We start from the raw sequence: 17,168 nt of genomic DNA, 5'->3' as shown, positions 1-17,168 counted from the left end.
ATCATTCCTGATCTTGTTCTTCATCCTGGTCTTGTTCCTCTTTGACATCATCCTTTCTCTCCTCATCCTCTGGAGGCATAGAGACTGGGAACGAAAGGTGTTTCCAATCCTCAATCTACAATATGTCAGTGCGTTCATGAAACGGTGAGGCATTTACATACCTCTTCGGTAATACTCTTCATACGGTCCCGGATACTTTCGACAGCATAGCTACCCAGGACCAGGCGCAGTGGAGGGTAGCTACAATGACCCAGTTGCCACATAAGCTCAGCGCTTTTCACGGCACTCACCGGCTGCCGGTCATTCAGCCACTGTACCATCCGCCGCGCGTGTTGTGCAGGACTAGTCAAATTGGAATATGGCTCGCTTGGATTTGGTTTTACGGAGAAGTGACCGTACCGCTTCGGTTTGGGCGGGCCTGCTCCGGAGGCAGGAGCAGAGGTATAGCTGGGGGCCATTACATTGTCGTCTGGCTCGTCCAGCCGAACATGGCCTGGTTCAACTAGCGTTGCTTTGATGTTGAAAATGTCCACTTCGTACAGCATGGACTCAATGAGACCCTCAACAGCATACTTTGTCGCGCAATACGGGCCAAGTCCGGGCACGCCGAGAGATCCAGCCGTAGAGGAAAATATGAGGTAGCGACCAGAATTTTGAGCGCGAAAATAGGGAAGTGACAGCTGGATGATATGCAGAGTGCCGAGGAAGTTGGTGGTGAATTGATTGCGCAGGTCGTAGTCGTCCTGGTCTTCGCAAGCTGCAATGACGCCATAACCGGTGCTGTTCGCTATCACGTCCACGCGCCCCCAATAGTCGATGCTCTTTTTGATCACCCAATTCACCGTGTTGCGCACTCGGACGTCACAAAGCAAGCCCAAACAATTCTTATTCTGCCACTTGTCCATCTGCTCCAGTGTATTCTCTTGGGACCATCCAACTGCAGTGCATTGATCGCCGTGTGCTAGAATCGCTCGAACCAGAGATCGCCCTATGTGGCCGGTCGCTCCAAATACCTGAGAACAGGCGTCAGCTACTCAGCGCGTGTCTAGTGGACAGAAGCGCGTCTTACAATCCATACTGCCCGCCTTGGAGGGTTGCTTTCAGATGGCGGTTCGCAGGTCGCAGGCAGTGTGAGGGTAGGATTTTGAATGGCCCCGCCTGGCGAGAGGCTTTGACTCAACGTGTCGAAGTCCATATGGACGTTGCGAATGTCCTCAATGAGATGTGATCCCAAGCTGTTTCGAGGCGGGGAGCTTAGTCGGCCAATCGGAGATGCAACTGCCGCTATCTCCGTGTTCAACAAGTGAAAGAGATGCCGAGGTGTATGAGGGACTCATAAGACACGTCATGAGTAGAATACTCCCCCGCAACATATGCCAGTCCAAAATGGGTTCCAATGTAACTGCGTCCAGCGATCAAAGCATAACGAACCTCCTTTCATCTATCAGGAAGCGGAGAGCGTCAATGGCCAGTTGATTAGGAAACGCCTGTTGCCGGTTCATGAAGTTGCTCACGAGGATGAAGAACATGATGAAGATGTCGAGGTGCATAGGCGACGTGAGAAAGAAGTGGTACGCCAGGAAGAGGAAGGCCTGAGTTCGATATCGGCTCTTGATTGAGCGAATTACTCTGGCCGCCTTGATGGCAGCAACGCGGTTCGCGGGAGTACGAAAGGCGACGACCTTTGAGAGAATTGGCATCCTAGGCAAGGGCGGAATATGGAGAGGGGTGGTCGGGTGTCTGGAGAGTCATGGGTTGCAGGAACGAGGTGTGGATCAGAGGTAGAAGGGGAGGTCACGCTTATCGATAGTAGCTTCCAATTCCCTGCGCGCCATCGTCCTTCTGGTCGATGCACAATTACGTCTTGGCTTCTTCTGTAAACAACCACAGGCCACATACACAACATGGAATTGTCAAGCAGGTAGTAGGAACATAGTCGCAAATATGACCCACGACGTTCCTGCACCGGTACCGCTGCCCGTCACACAGGGCGGCGCCTCATCGTACAGTAACCTCTCAACTTGGTTGAACCCCACTAACATGCCACAGGCTCTCCTTCACCCAGGGCTTCCTACTTGGCCAGCTTTCTATTGCGCTGCTAATCTTCTGCTTCATCAAATTCTTCATTTTCGGAGAGCCTCCCTCGGCCGATGAGCGCGCACTGCACCTCAATTCTCTGCGACGAGCTCGAACACTAGCTCACCAGCAATCGTACAAGCAGTTGCGAGCGCGGGCAAATTCAACGTCGCTCTCATTGCGACACAAGCCATCTAGGAGTATTATACGAAAGGGAGAGGAGAGCATGGGAGGGCCAAGCATAGCAACCATACTTGCAAAGACATATTACAATGTCAAAGGACACCAACCGGAGAGCTTAGACTGGTTCAACGTGCTCATTGCGCAGACCATTGCCCAACTAAGAGCGGATGCGCGACAGGACGATGCAATCCTCACATCTCTCACAGATGTCCTGAATGCCGGCAGCAAGCCCGACTGGATTGGCGACATCAGAGTGACTGAGATAGCGCTTGGAGACGAGTTTCCTATATTCAGCAACTGCAGAGTCATGCCTGCTGACGACGGCTTCTGGTATGGACCAGGGAATGCGGGGAATGAAAAAGAGAGACTCCAGGCCCGAATGGACGTGGATCTGAGCGACGTCATTACCATCGGCATAGAGACGACGTTGAACCTAAACTGGCCAAAACCAAAGTCTGCCGTTCTGCCAGTTGCCCTCGCTGTCAGTATCGTACGCTTCTCAGGAACACTGGTAGTCTCTTTCATACCCTCATCATCACCTGCGTCGACCCCCGCACCCGTCTCGTCACCAAGACTAGGTACACACCAAAATGCCTCTCCACGCCGTCCTTCATCCTCTTCCGGCGCGCCTCCACACCGTCCCACAACCCTCGCCTTTACATTCCTCGACGACTACCGTCTCGACCTCTCCGTGCGTTCCTTAGTCGGATCTCGATCGCGCCTCCAAGATGTACCCAAGATAGCGCAGCTCATCGAGTCGCGCGTACACGCCTGGTTCGACGAGCGCGCCGTAGAACCGCGCTTCCAGCAGATCGTGCTTCCCTCGCTCTGGCCCCGCAAACACAACACCAGAGGCGGCGCTGCTACAGCCGCCGGCGCCGATACCGCACTCCAAGACAGCGACGGCGAGGACGAAATCGCCGTCATGGAGGGAAACGGGACTGCTCCCCCTGCAACCTCGTACATCCCCAGCCCGATATCAGAAAACGTAACGCTGGAGGAACGCATCGAGGCTGAGGGCCAGAAGATGCGCGAAGCAGAGATTAGAGCCAGTGTCCGCAAACCGAGTTCGGCGGCTGACGCCAGAGAGCACCGCGCTGATGGCATGCGCTGGCGGGGTGAACAGCCCCGAGGACGCCAGTCTGCGAGACCCAAGTTGCAGAGTAGGACTACAACAGGGATTGCGGCGGGTATGCCGGGGGCTCTACCTCGATGATTGTATGATTAATATGATTTAGATGCATGTTTTGAATGTAAAATTAGATTGTTATTATTATTTTCTTCTTCTCTCTCCAGCAGCAGTAAATCCGGGGTGCAGGGGAAGAGGGGGGGGGGGGTTTATCATGCTGAAAAGAACCATGAAGACGAAAGAATATCCCCAACTTTGGGCTTTGCTACTTATTGTATCATATAGGCTTGATTAATACACCTCTTTCAAATTACCTCTCCCCCTCCTCCTCCTCTTCCCGTATGTACAGGAAAGAAAGGTGCAAGCCCACACACCTCATAAAAACCATGCAATCCGTTGCTAAACAGACAGAACACAGGAGAGAAAAAGCCGCAACTCCGCAACATGGGTATCCATTATTTAACTTTTTTTTCTCTTCTTCTTCTTCTTCTTCTACTTTTTCCATCTCTCCTTCTTTTCTTGCCTCCCTCCCACACACAAGCACTCACAAGCACACACACGCATTTATATATATATATATATATCTCCCCTCCATCTCCCAAACTTTCTAACCTCTAGCTCACTACTACCAAACCCAAACGACACTTCTCGCACAAGGTAGATAAGAGCAAAAAAAACAGCAACAAAAAAACAGAGGAAGGGGGTATGTCATTATTGCTTACACATGAGCAAAAAAAGAAGCATATGATTGTTTCCACCCGAGCAAGGATAAAGCAACAAGAGAAGAAAAAAAAAGATATAACATGGTGCAAGTGTTCTTTATCGTGACGTGATGTGTCAACGACAGAGGAAGTCTATTGCGTTGCTGGAACCTCGACGTTCATGGGTGTTTGGTCTGCTGGAAGTTGTGGCTTTGAAGCTTCTTCGGGTGCGCTATATGGCGGGGTTGGCGCTGAGAAGAAGCTGCTGTTGTGTAGTTTGGATGTGGCGTCTGGGTTGGCGGCGGAGAGTTCCTGTGACTTGGAGATGGCGGGTGCTGTGTCGGACTGCTGTGGAGTGGAGAGACCGTTAGCTGCTGAGAGTGCTTCTGGTTGCACTGCTGACGCTGATGGTTCGAGGCGGGGTGTAGTCTCCTTCTGTAGTGGTTGTGGCGGCTGTGCTTTGGAAACTGGTGCGGCATCTGGACCTGCACCGTTGCTCATGGTTGCGTCGTTGTCTTGGGCGTCAGAGCCTGGCTTACGGTAACGGAGGGTGACCATCAAGCTTGGCTCGTCATCTTCTTCCTCAGAGTCATCAGCACCGGCATCGTCTTCATCGTCATCAAGATCCATCTGATCAGGCTCTTCCTCGTCATCGTCTCCACCATCCCACGACGTTGCATCTTCGTCGTCTTCTGAATCCATCGCCCGCTTCAATGTACGCTCGTTGATCGCACCTCTATTCGCAGCCCGTGCAGCCCGACCATGGCCTGACTGCGGCTCCTCTGACACGTCCGATCGCACATAGTCACCAGTCGCCGGCGATGGGTGATCGGTAACTTGTCCACTGTGGAGCTTTTCTCCATACAGGCCGGTTGCGCGAGACCGTACCTGGCGACCACTCGCAGTAACAGTGGGGCCAGAGGGTGCAGCAGGAGTGTCGCGACCCGAATGCCGTCCAGATCTACGCACAGAGAGGTTGTCTGAGTCAAATTCATCCTCGTCGTCGAATGTATATCGCTGGCGCTTGCCACGGGTGCGGCCTTCGTACAAAGAGAAGCCAGGTTCTGGGCGTGTGAAGGCGTCCTTGCGCTGGCGAGTGTATTCACGTCGCTTTCGCTTCTATCGTGTAATGAGTATGAGTTGGGTATATATAGTTGATGTACAACATACGACTTCTGAAGCCTCAAACCGTGGGACAGCGTTGAGCATGCGCTCGCTTAGTGCCTTTGCTTCTTTGTGACCGTCGACCTCGTCTAGTTTCTTCGCTAGTGCCTGCACTTGTTCGATAGAACCAGCTACGCTGATCCATTGGACCTTTTTCAGCTTGGGATCGGTTTCGCGGTAGACACGGAAATGGGTATCGTTTTGCCCCTCGACTAGGTAGTACCGCCGCTTATCGCCGTCACGGCCCCAGGCCTGCACCGACAAGGGAATGTTTGTGTCTTGCCTGTCTTTGGTAGTCCGTGACTTGTAGGCCGTATTGATCATGTTCTTGACCTGCTCGTTCTGGTTAAGACTCCATAGACACAGCGAGTGGAGGAGGGTTATCTAATGCGCTCGTCAGCATACGACAGCGAGAGGGACTCCAAGACTGCTCACCCGCTCTTCCGGTGTCATGGTATTGAAGCTGCGACCACCGCTAAGGGGATTGGTGGTCCACTTGGTGGGCCATTGCGACCTCTGGGTTTGGATGGCTTCTTCGAGAGCCCGACCATAGTGACCTTTCCTACAGAAAACCACCACGTCAGTATGCATGCTATGTCATTACGTGCGGAGCAAGTGGGCGACCGGGAAATGGGTATTGGGAGCGGGCGAGAGGGCTGGACTGACTCGACAGGTTTCTTGCGATTGAGGACAAGACCAAGCAGGGAACACAGCAGACCCTCGACATCGGCCGATGGAGTGTGTTCGGCAACACCTGATTCAATGTCCTGTGGGCCGACATGGGGGGAGCCTCGGGGGAAGGCTTCGTTGAAGCGCGAACGAAACATGACAATGAACTGTGGCACATGGAATTAGTTTTGGCTTGAGGGAGAAATGGGTCGCGATTGCGACGCAACACGGCGCGTCTGGACGCGACTGACGCGTCCAATACGTACAGCAATGTCTGGATTGTCCTCTGGCACCGGTTCATGGGGTGGAGAGGGTTCCCGTTTCCTCGGGGGCGGAGAGGGCGAACGATGCTTGAAGAAAGTCAAGATGGTGCCATTCTTCTTCCTCTTTTTCTGGGGCGCAGGCTTTGCGGCCGTCGCCTGTGTGACTTGAATATCCATCTCATCGTCGGTAGGAGGCGCAGAAGACAGGGAAGAGTCCGAGTCGGCCATGGTTGCTAGAGGTGGTGGTTGATGTTGTTAGTTGGTGGTGGTGGTAGTTGCGTTTGCGGTAGCGGGCTGAGGAGAGGAACTGCGAATAGAACAAGGTTAGGGACGCATGAGGTAATGCCAGTCGGCTAGCACAAAGGATCGTCTAAAATAAATCTCCGTCGCTGGGCTAATCAGGGCAATGGGCAATTTCACGTAGAACTGCTCTTTGCGATGCAACAGGTCATCAACAAAGAGGGACGAGCATACTACATTTCTCCACGACGCAAAGTTCCTACCGCAAACATGTCATTGGCCTATATAATATTCTCGTCAAAGCGCGCCTGTCGACTTTATCTGGGCATTCTACATATTCCGTGCACCAACAGAAGCCTACTCCCACCACCGCTTCAGCGCTTCAGCGCTTCAGCACTCAATTATGCCTCGACAATGTCCCAACCATGCATCCCACAGTGCTGGCCCATCCGTTCGTCCGGATGAATCATATGTGCAAGTTAGTTATAGATGTCGGTCGGTGTTTTGTTGGCGTGCACTCCCACAACGATGGATCCGCGAGGAATGTGAGAAAGAAAGAAAAAAGTTCATTGCACAGGAGACGTGGGCGCATGGGCCAAACAAGCCTCGCAAAGTATGCGCATACTACGCGATGACTGTTTTGATGTTGGTGGGTACCGTCTGAGGCTCAAATGCACAGGTCCGTCTCTTGGCCAAATTTGGAGATGTCAACCTCATTTCGCATTCTCGTGCATGCTTTGATGCAAGTGGCCATGACGATTGGGGGTAGCGTCCCAGACAACATGGACGAGGTTAGTGTGTGATGCGGGTACGGAAACATAGGTGCAGGCTTGTTTGTGGTCCATGTGGGGTTAGTGTGGGCGAGTGTTCAAGTGCAGTGCATCGGCTTTGGGGGTTTGGTCGCACATGTGCGGGGGAAGGTGATGCGAGAAGGGTGTCGGTGTGGTGTCGAACTGGTTGAAGACCAAGGCGCGGTTGAGGTTGGGAGGTCGGTTTGACGCTTGCAGAGTCACGTGCACCGGCCATGGTTTGACAGCTACGTATGCGTGTGCGTGATGTGTAGAGTAGAAGAGAGGACTGCATCACTGCGAACCAGCGAGGTCTGTCCTGGGGATTGCTTGGCTCTGTAAGACCAGATTAGTGCAGCGTAGCTATGTGCACGTGTGTGTGTGTTCACATATATATATAGACGCGTGAGAAGCAGATACAGTACTGCACATACATATACAGTATACAGGGCAAACGACGTCACAGTGCACCGCAGCCTAGCGAGGCGGACAATACGATGGGCTGCAGACAAGACGGCGTATTCTAGAAGCACGAGGATGATGGCATCAGCAGCGGAAGGCTGGCTCGAGATAGGAAGGCGACAGCGATAGCGGACAAGCTGCTGCATGGCTGCATGGCGAAGAGTCTAAACGGCGCACTAGGAGGACCAACACAGGCCGTGGCGGCGCTTGGGAGGAGACAATCAGAGAATCCACGGCAAGACGAGGGAGGCGGCAGAGTGGTGGTTGGCATGTCATGGCGGACAGGGGCAGGGAAGAGTAGCGCAGAGCAGCGAGGGCGGCTACCGATGGGAGACGGGGGGTGGACGGGTGGGCATTGGCAGAGTCGAGTGGGCGAGTGAAACGCAGGTGTAGCAGAGGGCGAGGTGGTTGCGCAGCACACACTCTGCCCAACGTCCGATATCCTGACCCCAACCAACCAGCCATTTGGGGGGAGGGATGAGGTTAGTGGGCCATTTGTCGCCGCCGCCCCCCCCCCCCCCCCGCAGTGACGACCAGGGCTGGACTGCGCGCTGGCCCAGCAGAGGGGAACGGCTGCTTGGTCCTAGTACTGGTAGCAGAGTAGTAGGAATTATATTGTCTGCCCGTCCAGCCCAGCCCATGGGCACATCCATTCGTACATCCATACATATACTACTGCTGCTGTGACTTGCCCACCAATTCACTCCAGCCCCAACCTCAGTCCTCCGCTTGTCCCTCCCTTTCATCTCCCTCCTCCCAAACACTCTCTCCCTCGCCCACTCGCCCTCGTTTCGCTGCAGACTGATCGCCACCCCCCATCCCCGGCTCTATCTTTGGGTGCACGCGCAATCCGCACCCCTGCACACGGCCCAGCACTTGCTCTCACCACCCACCGCCTCCCCGCCTCGCCATTCTGCTGCTCACTCCTTCCACTCTGGCCACTTTTACCCTCGCTGCACTGCAACCATGAACATCAACAAGAAATTCGACCGCCTCAAGCAATGGACAAACGAGAAGATGGGCGCAGAGGCCCGCACCGGCCTGTCCGACGAGTTCAAGGCCCTCGAGGTGGAGATGAACCTGCGCCATGAAGGTATGCATGCTTGCTGCCCTCTCCCCAAGCCATGCTGACATCTCCTTCCCAGGCATGGACAAGATGCACGCCGCCATGGCCATCTACGTCAAGTCGCTCTCCAGGCGCGCAGAGGGCGCCGACAAGGAGAAGCAACTTCCAGGTGGCCATCTGGGCTCCTCCATGGTCTCTCACGGCGAAGACTTTGAGCCAGACTCGGAATTTGGCACCTGCCTATCGTGTACGCCCTTGCCTCGCTCGCTCGCCCGCTCCTTCCTTCCTTCCTCCTGCTAACCCCAACTAGCTCTGGGTCGAGCAAACGAGCGTCTGGCTAGAGTTCAAGAGACGTATATCCAAAGCGCCACTTCAACATGGCTCGAGGGCCTTGACCGCTCTCTAGTCCAAATGAAAGAGTACCAGGTACGTCACCACCTCGAAGCCATGCCATTCTTCTCACAGAAGCTAATCCCACGTAGGCTACCCGCAAGAAGCTCGAGCAACGTCGTCTGGCCTATGACACCTCACTCGCAAAGATGCAAAAGACCAAAAAGGAAGATTTCCGCATGGAGGAAGAGCTTCGTTCACAAAAGGCAAAATACGAGGAGACTAGCGAGGAGGTCTTCCGAAGGATGCAGGACATCAAGGAAGCAGAAGTCGACATGGTCCAAGACCTCACCGCTTTCCTCGAGGCAGAGTTGAGCTACTATGATCGCTGTCGTGAGATCTTGCTCAATGTCAAGCGCGAGTGGCCTGTTCAGTAAGCAAATATTGATCAGCAGGGCGACCAATTCGGAGCTGACACAATGCACAGGGACCTTAGGGCAACCCCATCCCGCCCCTCGCGCTCCCGGTCCAATACCGCTCACGGTTACGCCGAACGTTTCAACCCGGTCGAGGAAGAGCCGGAACCTGAGGTCCCACGAATGACCATTCCCAAACTGACCAAACAGCGAAGTCGTTCTCCAGGCCCTAGCCCTTCCCAGAGTACCTATGCTCTGCGTCCTTCTATTAGCCGCACCTCGACGTACGATGATTCCAACAGTTACCGCGACGACTCCCCGGCTCGCAAATTGTCTCGCGCACCCACTGAATCCTCCGTCATATCCGCTGGCCGTAGTAGCCTTCGTCCTGTCCGCCAGACTAGCAGCAATCAACAAAACACCTTTGCTGACGATTATGACGACGATTATGCACTATCAAATGGAAGTGGGCACAGACGTGACAGGTCGCCGCCCAGTCCCGACACCACCTCGTCCATAGGCAGCGGACGCGGTAACGTTGTGTCTCGGGCTGCAAGCTGGACGGCGGCGGAACAGGGCGGCAACGCCAAAAAGGCTCCTCCCCCACCACCTCCGTCGAGGTCCAAGAAGCCTCCGCCACCTCCGCCCATGAAGCGAAGCACCTTGAGCGAATCCCAAGTGACGCGCTACTAGTCTCCTTGATGAATTTCTTTTTAGTTTGATATACTTTTGTACATCTCGTCTTAGTTGCTTGCTGACGCAGCATGTGGAAATTCACAGAGTTGGTATTTCGTGATTTAAAGACCTACACACTAGACATGTCTTGAAGCTGCGTTTGGTCGGGGGGGATGGGTGGAGCAAAGGGAATTGAAGAAGAGGAGGAGAAGAAAAAAAGGACGACTGGGGGAAGGAGGGCGGCATCATCTTCTTCAATTGTTCTTGGGGGAGACTGCAGCGCAGTTAATTCCCCGCTGCACTTACGGCGTATTTTAATACTTGTCTTCTTTTTTTTCTTCTCTTTTCTATCTGATCTTTTGATTGTGTACATGTGTGTTTGGTAAGCTGATCCTTTTTTGTTAAGAGGGGTGGCCGAGGTCACGCGATGGGGGGGTTGGTTAGGGTTTTCGATAAATATGACGAAAAATATAGAGTTCTGAGATGACGTGCATTACTTTTTTTCTGGCTTTCCTACAATGCTTACAATCTAACCCCTCCTCCCCCTTTTTTTCCCTTTTTTTTTCCCTTTTGCTCCGATATAGTTTACCAAGGAGAAATCCAAGTAACTATTGATTTTCTTTTTTGGTTCCAACGTAATTTTCCCCTCTTCTCTCTTTATGTTTATGTATGTGTGTGTGTGTGCTTAATCCGCAGAATCAATAAAACTTCGGAACATCAGTCGTCATCGTGTCTGTGTGTGTGTGTGTGTGCGTGGGTTGTGGAGCGACCAGACTGGACTGGACTGGACTGTTACCAGGGGGTCAGGGGGGCCAGAGGGCAGGGGGGTTGGGGAAGCCTCTATTCATAGATTCGGACGCTAGTTGTTATCTGGATACGAAAAGGGTCGTTTTGCTGTTTGGCAGGGTTGTTGTTGTTTGGTGCAGAAGGAAAAAAAAATATAATACTTTATGTAGCAAAGATGCAGAATTGTACATGAAATACCATGTGCAATACGAAAGAACGGGTTATGTATGGACGAATGGTCTATTCTTGGGAGATTCAAAGTGTATATGCTGAGTATGGTAGGATAATGACATCTCTCTTTTCTTTGGTTGGTTGGTTGCGTCGTCTAAGTCTTCTCAATGGACAAATGGCGTGAACTCGGTAAACATCTTCGCCCATGGTATGATCATCATCATCATCATCATCATTGATGTTGCGTTGGGAAATTCCAGTTTTCCTAGTTGACAGTATTAGTAAATAGTAGACCAAGAAAAAAAAGGGGGAAAACAAAACTTACCCATTGCTGCAACCCTCCATTCGGACTAGCAGTACCAAACTCATTGTGATGAGTGGTCGGATCAACAGGCACAAAAATGGCACCGCCTGTATCTTGTGCTCCTGCAGCTCCCATTCCAGCCCATACGTCAAACTCGTCTTGTACACTGCCATTTACACCACTGCCACCACCATTGCTGCCGCCTCCATTCAAACTGCCCAATATACTATCAAAATCCACATTCAATCCATCTAGCGTCCCGGCCGTGGGCGTCCGTTGCAACTGTCCATGGAGATGTGAAGAGGACGACGTAGACTGCGTATGTTGGTGACCCCCACCACCAAAGCTGGGACTCGTGACGGAGCCTCCAAATGACGTTAGAGGCTGCAGCGTAGGATGTTGCTGCGGCGCAATCTGTTGGCGTTTCTTGTCGAACCCCTTCATCACGTAAAACGCTTCTAGGTTCTCCTTGACTGTGAATAAAAGGTCTGAGCAGCGCTCTCGCACCCCGACGCCGTAGCAGTGCCCGAAAATGTGATCGATAATCGTAGCCATGCGCTCTTTACGGGGGAGATCGGGCGTGCGGTAGAGCTCCGTCAGGAGGAGTAGCACTGCGTGGTATTGCTGGTAGGTTGTGGAATACCAGGCCCATGGAGCAAGAGACGGCAATGTGTCGAGCGTTGCGCCAATCTCTAGTGTCGTCAAAGCAGCTGTTAGGAGTACGTCGCGTAAGCGATTTTCAGACTCGGATCGTGGCTGCAGCGAGGTTTGAGGCAGATGCCGGTAGAGAAGCATCGAGTCGCAGCGGGACATTAGTAGTGTGGCCACAAGACCTGCGTAACGCTGTATCGGGACATTTGCATCAAGGTATTGCAGGTACTTGGACTGGATCTGGCGTTTCTTGGCTTCTACCCGGGCACGTAGATCGTGCAGCGTAATGTGCTTGCGATCCATTTCGATTCTACCGCGGAAAATGAGACGGTGGATCTCATTGCACTCATACCTGATCAGCGATAATGTAACATCTGTCCATCCGTTTCTCGAAGTAGGGTTCTGCTGCCAGCTCGAGCTGCCAAACTCAAAGACGTCATCGTCGACGTTCAACGGTAAGGCAATGTCAAAATCGTCTGATCGGATAGATGGGTGGGGACCTTGGGCCTCTGCCGTCTTGAAATCCAGGAAACATATCTGGTACCATAGTAAGGATCGAACGTGCCTTTGAAGAGGAGTTAGGCTGTTAGCTGAGCTGTGGCTCATACGATGGATGCCTATGCATTGTGCTAAGCGAACAAGTGCGCCCACCACCACAGACGTCGCCCGAGATATCTGGGCTCGGCAAAGTGGTATCTATCATTGTCAACAAATGACCCACACTGTAGTCGTAAACTAATGACATACCAAATAAATGGTCAAAGCTTGCAAAGTACGTATATTAGACGTCTTGGCCCAATTGGCGCGCAGCAGTGCTCGTTCCGTAGCCTTCTGCAACCTCAAGAACAGATCCTCTTTTGTGATACCAAACTGCGACTTTGCCTGTAAAGGCGAAACAGACGCAGCTGCAGCCATGCATACTGCCAGAATCAATGCTGTACACGAGTTCTGATTCGGGTTGCCAATCTCAAGATTCATCCAGAAGCGTTCAAACAGGCGCTTGAAGGACGGTAGATGCAGAACATGGGCGAGCGGGCTGACTGCCTGGGCATATCGCTGGAACAGGGCGTCTGCCTCCATCTTGGTTGGCAGCTGTGGGGGATCCACATCGTCGTGCTGACGAAGAGACAAAGAGCCACCTAGTAACAAGTTCAAGGAGGGCGCAAGCGAGGGCATTTGCTCGGCTGACAAGAGGGCCGATGACTGTGTTGCCCTCTGTCCTGCGACTGATGAAGATGGGGTGAAGCCCTCTGACAAAAGCTTGCCAAGCTGCACGGCATTTCAGTTTGTGTCCAGAATGCAATAGAAAAAAGGAGCAAAAAATAGAAGAAAGAGGCAGACAATACCTCTTCGGCATACTGGGGACGAAAGAAGCCAGTGACATTTTCGCAGATGATCATCCTCCCGATGCGAATGGTGAGATCGGTGGCAATCTGGTCCTCGTCGTCGTTTTCATCCTCGTAGACGTCGTCCTGCGTCTCCTCGGGCTCTGCGGGCAGACGCTCCCAGGCGTCCGTCTCGGGCTCGACATCCTGCTGGTAGGCCTCCCACTCGTAGTCGCGAGGCGGGGTTCCGGGAGTGGTGGTGTCGACGGAATTTGCGTTGTCATAGCCATCGGGGAGGCTTGCACTGCTTTGGGTGCGCACGGGGAGGTTTTTGGTCCAATCTGGGACGGTGACGGCAGAACCAGTCTTGCTCTGGGCGCGCTCGCGCTGCTCCCTCTCTTTCTTGCGCGCCGCGCTCTCAGGAACGGTGATGAAGACGCATTCGCGGCCGAAGGCAGTGCAGTTTTGGCAGGGATGCGTCTTGGAGCATCGCGACTTACGTGTGCGGCACTCGACACAGGAGTTGATGGGGCGTGGATTCCTCCGGCGGACCACACGAGACTGCAAGACCTGTCCTTGTTCTGGCATGTCTCACGATCGTCATGTTTGCGCCATGGGGTCTGAGGTGGGAGGGTGGCTGAGGTGATGGAGAGGAGGACTCGGAAGTCGGCCCGCCGTAGACCCCGGCCGTCCTCTGTCCAACACTGGCTGGCAGGGCGCTGGGCGGTGCTGGGCGGGCCTGCACGTGTTCAGCCTTGTCGGACGACTGACCTGCTCGGCTGTGGCCGACTGAGACCAAGAGCAGATGCAGACTTTTCGCCGCCTTCCAGCCCATGCAGGTACCAGCCAAGCCATGGTTACTACACCCATGGACAGCGTACACAGTAGTCTACATTCGACCCTCTGCATGGCGCGGCCGGGCGACCATTCATGCAATCAGAGCGACTCGTGCGTACTTGACTGCGGGGCAGACATCATCAGGCGTGCCCACAGGGACGACCAACGGCTTGATTGCATATGTTGGGCACCGCTATCGGCCTAGACATGCATACATACACGCATACATACATACATAAGCCTGCTCCTCCTACCACTCGCCTCAACGCCAGACGCCATCATCCTTGCCGGCCCAGCCCAATAGTACATGCTGCTTTTATCGCGCAAAGCTAGCCCAACGGTGTCCTTGTGCTTGCAGCCAACGGCGTGCCATCATCTTCCCAGCTCGCGCTTGATCCGCGCCGCAGCTGATGTCGGAGCCGGCTCAGGCCACGAGTCAACAGCATCCTCAACTTCCTCCAAGAACGATGTGCTGTTGTGTACTGTGGTGCCTCCGAGCACTACACGAACACCTGGCGAACTAGCATTGACCTGCGCTACCATCTTGGCCTCTTCGTACGTCGTTCCCCCTACCATGAAGATGATGATATCCTGTGGCTTGTCCTTGGTCGACCCCCCACCCTCTACAAATGGGTACACTTGCTGGCTCAAGCGGCCTTTGATCAGATCCTGCAGCGTCGCTTCCAAGCGGGGCGAGTGCTGCGTGTAGACATTCTCTACGCCCTTTAAGCCCTTTAGTCGGTCTCGTGCACCCCCAAAGAAGGAGCCGGCCTGGAACAAATCAGGGACACCCCCTGCCCCAGTCGTCACTTGCAGCGAGTCGTGGTAGGCCATGAGCTTTGTGATCAAGTTGATGCGCTGCCGTGACAGTCCTCCAGCAACAGCAAGTAGATCAAGCAGCATAGCTGTCGAGTTGGAAGACGTCTTGGAATACCGCAACGCATAAATGGCAACCAGCCGCAGCTTGTTGTTGGCCGGCACGTTCGGATCCTGTATTATCTTCTGTAGTGACTTGACGTCGTTGGAGTGGTTGTCCGTGCATGCTAGACTTTGCTCGAGCTCACTAATGTCCAGCAGACTCTCCTCTCCAACCCGCCTACTCAGCTCTCCAACCAATGTGACGTGTTTTGTGACATTACTCGAGAGCTTGCGGAACTCTGGAAAGTCTTCGATGAAGCGCTTCATATCTGCTATCGAGTCGAGCTTCTGAGACCCTTGCTGCTTGGATGCAAACTGCTCGACATACTCCTTGGCATTCTGACCCAAGTCGCCAAAGTTGAGGTACATGTTCTTTTTGAAAAAAGGGTCTTGTTCTTGCGATAGCACAATTTCCTTGAGCTCAGGCCGTATGTCCGGCACGTCGCGCAGGTCCACCCTTCCGTTGTGTATGCCGAGTAGTTCGTGCACCATTGCCTGGTACGTCCACTGCGTCAGCAGGGGTGTGACAGGGTCGTCCCTCCGGTCGACTATTAGGAGAATGGGCGGTGTGTCTGTCTTGCGGAAATCGAACAACTGATCCTCTTGGGTCATGTGGTATCGGACCTCGGTGGCTAGCTTCTTCACAAGCAAACTGTTCTTTTGATACCTGATCAAGGGCTTCTTCTTAAGCGCCAACAGAAGTGCCATGACAGCCTCAGTCGATCGCTGCAATGAATCCTGGTTCCAGGCATCTGGACTGGTGCTCCATATGCGGTGGTCGGGAAAGCCGAGGCCGAGAGACATGAGGTCGGGGTTGATTACGAGGAAGTCTGCGAAATATTCCTGGACAGCACGCACAACCTCATGGTCGTCTGCCTCGGCAAGGCGCTCGAGCGAGGATTTCTTGATAATGTTGCTAAAGTCTGTTGGTGTCAGCAATTGCCCATAGATCTGAGCCCCGCCTAGGAAACGCACATATGTTGTATTCACCATACTTGGGCTCTCGCAGCTCTTCAATCAGGCTCTGAATGGACTCGGGCGAAGGCCGTACGAAGCACAAGCAGCGAAGATGTCGCATCTTCTCGCGCTTCTGGTTGTCCAAACGGCTACCGCAGCATTAGCCATGTATCGTATCATGGGTCGCGGGGAAGCGGTACTCGGTGAGGTAGACCTCATGGTTGAGGAGGGCAGACTGCGTCGTCGCTGTTGACAGAATCGAGACCTATGCCATGTAAGTTTCTACCACGCAGCTACCCGGCAGAGCAGACAAACCCACAGTCTCGTTGTCGAGCAGGAGGATCTTCATCTTGGCCGCGGAGGTGCCGGTCGCCGCACTGTCCCCGGCTGACACCATTTTGGTGATATAGCCGGAGACGGCTTGAATAACATCCATGAGGGCGAGTGCTTGCTCTTCGCGGTTTGGAGGGGTTCTGATTAATCTTTACGTCGCCGTTCAGCAAAGTCGTGGTGTTGCGCGCTCTTCCATGGTGACGCGGTTGTGGCTCAAGCTAGGATGTGGCTTGAGCGCAACCCCAGGTACGTACGTACAATACAGTACAGTACTACATACAGTGCGCTATCACGTGACTATGCATGGACACTGCAGCCAACCATCCCCCACCAACGTCCCCTTCGGAATTTTCTCGGGCCGCGGAGGAGGTACGCAGAAATCTCTAGAAATACAACCTGGATTTCTGAAGCGTATGCTCGATTGTATGATATTTTCTTGGGACAATATTCACATTGTCCTAAGTGAAGACAAACAGGCGTTGTGCACCCCACCACTATTGGGCACTTCACTGCGATCATGTGACAATACCATATCATCTTGTTCCCGTATCCACATTACCCCCGCACGGAGTATTTGATATGCATACAGGCCAGGATATTACAAAGCCACCAGGTGCTGTAGATAAGCGTATTGCTTGAGTCGATAGCCTCTTTTCTGCTTGATAATCAATCAGGAGCGCATGCTGAAGATCCACGAATCGGTGACGTCGTTCTGAAAAGCTAT

The 17,168-nt window shown here is 53.4% G+C and overlaps 7 protein-coding genes across 7 annotated transcripts; 3 read left to right on the top strand and 4 right to left on the bottom strand.

The window, feature by feature from the left end:
* Window position 1: 1 nt before the first annotated feature.
* On the bottom strand, window positions 2–1,700 carry COCMIDRAFT_101656 (uncharacterized protein; the record flags this gene model as incomplete). The annotated part of the gene is made up of 4 exons (XM_007692151.1): window positions 2–115; window positions 162–1,013; window positions 1,070–1,175; window positions 1,528–1,700. 4 exons carry the CDS (start codon window positions 1,698–1,700, stop codon window positions 2–4), a joined length of 1,245 nt encoding a protein of 414 aa, XP_007690341.1.
* Window positions 1,701–1,944: 244 nt separating this feature from the next.
* On the top strand, window positions 1,945–3,475 carry COCMIDRAFT_101601 (uncharacterized protein; the record flags this gene model as incomplete). Its single annotated transcript, XM_007692150.1, has 2 exons — window positions 1,945–2,003; window positions 2,050–3,475. The coding sequence occupies 2 exons, from the start codon at window positions 1,945–1,947 to the stop codon at window positions 3,473–3,475; spliced, it is 1,485 nt and encodes a 494-aa protein (XP_007690340.1).
* A 767-nt stretch (window positions 3,476–4,242) lies between these two features.
* COCMIDRAFT_101646 (uncharacterized protein) lies at window positions 4,243–6,413 on the bottom strand (the record flags this gene model as incomplete). The annotated part of the gene is made up of 5 exons (XM_007692149.1): window positions 4,243–5,208; window positions 5,260–5,637; window positions 5,689–5,815; window positions 5,920–6,089; window positions 6,189–6,413. 5 exons carry the CDS (start codon window positions 6,411–6,413, stop codon window positions 4,243–4,245), a joined length of 1,866 nt encoding a protein of 621 aa, XP_007690339.1.
* Window positions 6,414–8,641: 2,228 nt separating this feature from the next.
* COCMIDRAFT_7377 (uncharacterized protein) lies at window positions 8,642–10,180 on the top strand (the record flags this gene model as incomplete). Its single annotated transcript, XM_007692130.1, has 5 exons — window positions 8,642–8,768; window positions 8,821–8,988; window positions 9,052–9,167; window positions 9,224–9,504; window positions 9,559–10,180. 5 exons carry the CDS (start codon window positions 8,642–8,644, stop codon window positions 10,178–10,180), a joined length of 1,314 nt encoding a protein of 437 aa, XP_007690320.1.
* A 1,171-nt stretch (window positions 10,181–11,351) lies between these two features.
* Window positions 11,352–13,987, bottom strand: COCMIDRAFT_101590 (uncharacterized protein; the record flags this gene model as incomplete). Its single annotated transcript, XM_007692148.1, has 4 exons — window positions 11,352–11,384; window positions 11,445–12,770; window positions 12,822–13,343; window positions 13,421–13,987. The coding sequence occupies 4 exons, from the start codon at window positions 13,985–13,987 to the stop codon at window positions 11,352–11,354; spliced, it is 2,448 nt and encodes an 815-aa protein (XP_007690338.1).
* A 621-nt stretch (window positions 13,988–14,608) lies between these two features.
* On the bottom strand, window positions 14,609–16,547 carry COCMIDRAFT_101597 (uncharacterized protein; the record flags this gene model as incomplete). Its single annotated transcript, XM_007692147.1, has 4 exons — window positions 14,609–16,077; window positions 16,130–16,260; window positions 16,312–16,376; window positions 16,431–16,547. The coding sequence occupies 4 exons, from the start codon at window positions 16,545–16,547 to the stop codon at window positions 14,609–14,611; spliced, it is 1,782 nt and encodes a 593-aa protein (XP_007690337.1).
* A 120-nt stretch (window positions 16,548–16,667) lies between these two features.
* Window positions 16,668–16,910, top strand: COCMIDRAFT_101648 (uncharacterized protein; the record flags this gene model as incomplete). Its single annotated transcript, XM_007692146.1, has 1 exon — window positions 16,668–16,910. One exon carries the CDS (start codon window positions 16,668–16,670, stop codon window positions 16,908–16,910), a length of 243 nt encoding a protein of 80 aa, XP_007690336.1.
* Window positions 16,911–17,168: the final 258 nt, after the last annotated feature.

Source organism: Bipolaris oryzae (assembly GCF_000523455.1).
Source record: "Bipolaris oryzae ATCC 44560 unplaced genomic scaffold scaffold_120, whole genome shotgun sequence".
NCBI classification, from domain to species: domain Eukaryota; kingdom Fungi; phylum Ascomycota; class Dothideomycetes; order Pleosporales; family Pleosporaceae; genus Bipolaris; species Bipolaris oryzae.
Note: the sequence above shows the minus strand (reverse complement) of the source record. Positions and strands in the feature narration are given on the sequence as shown.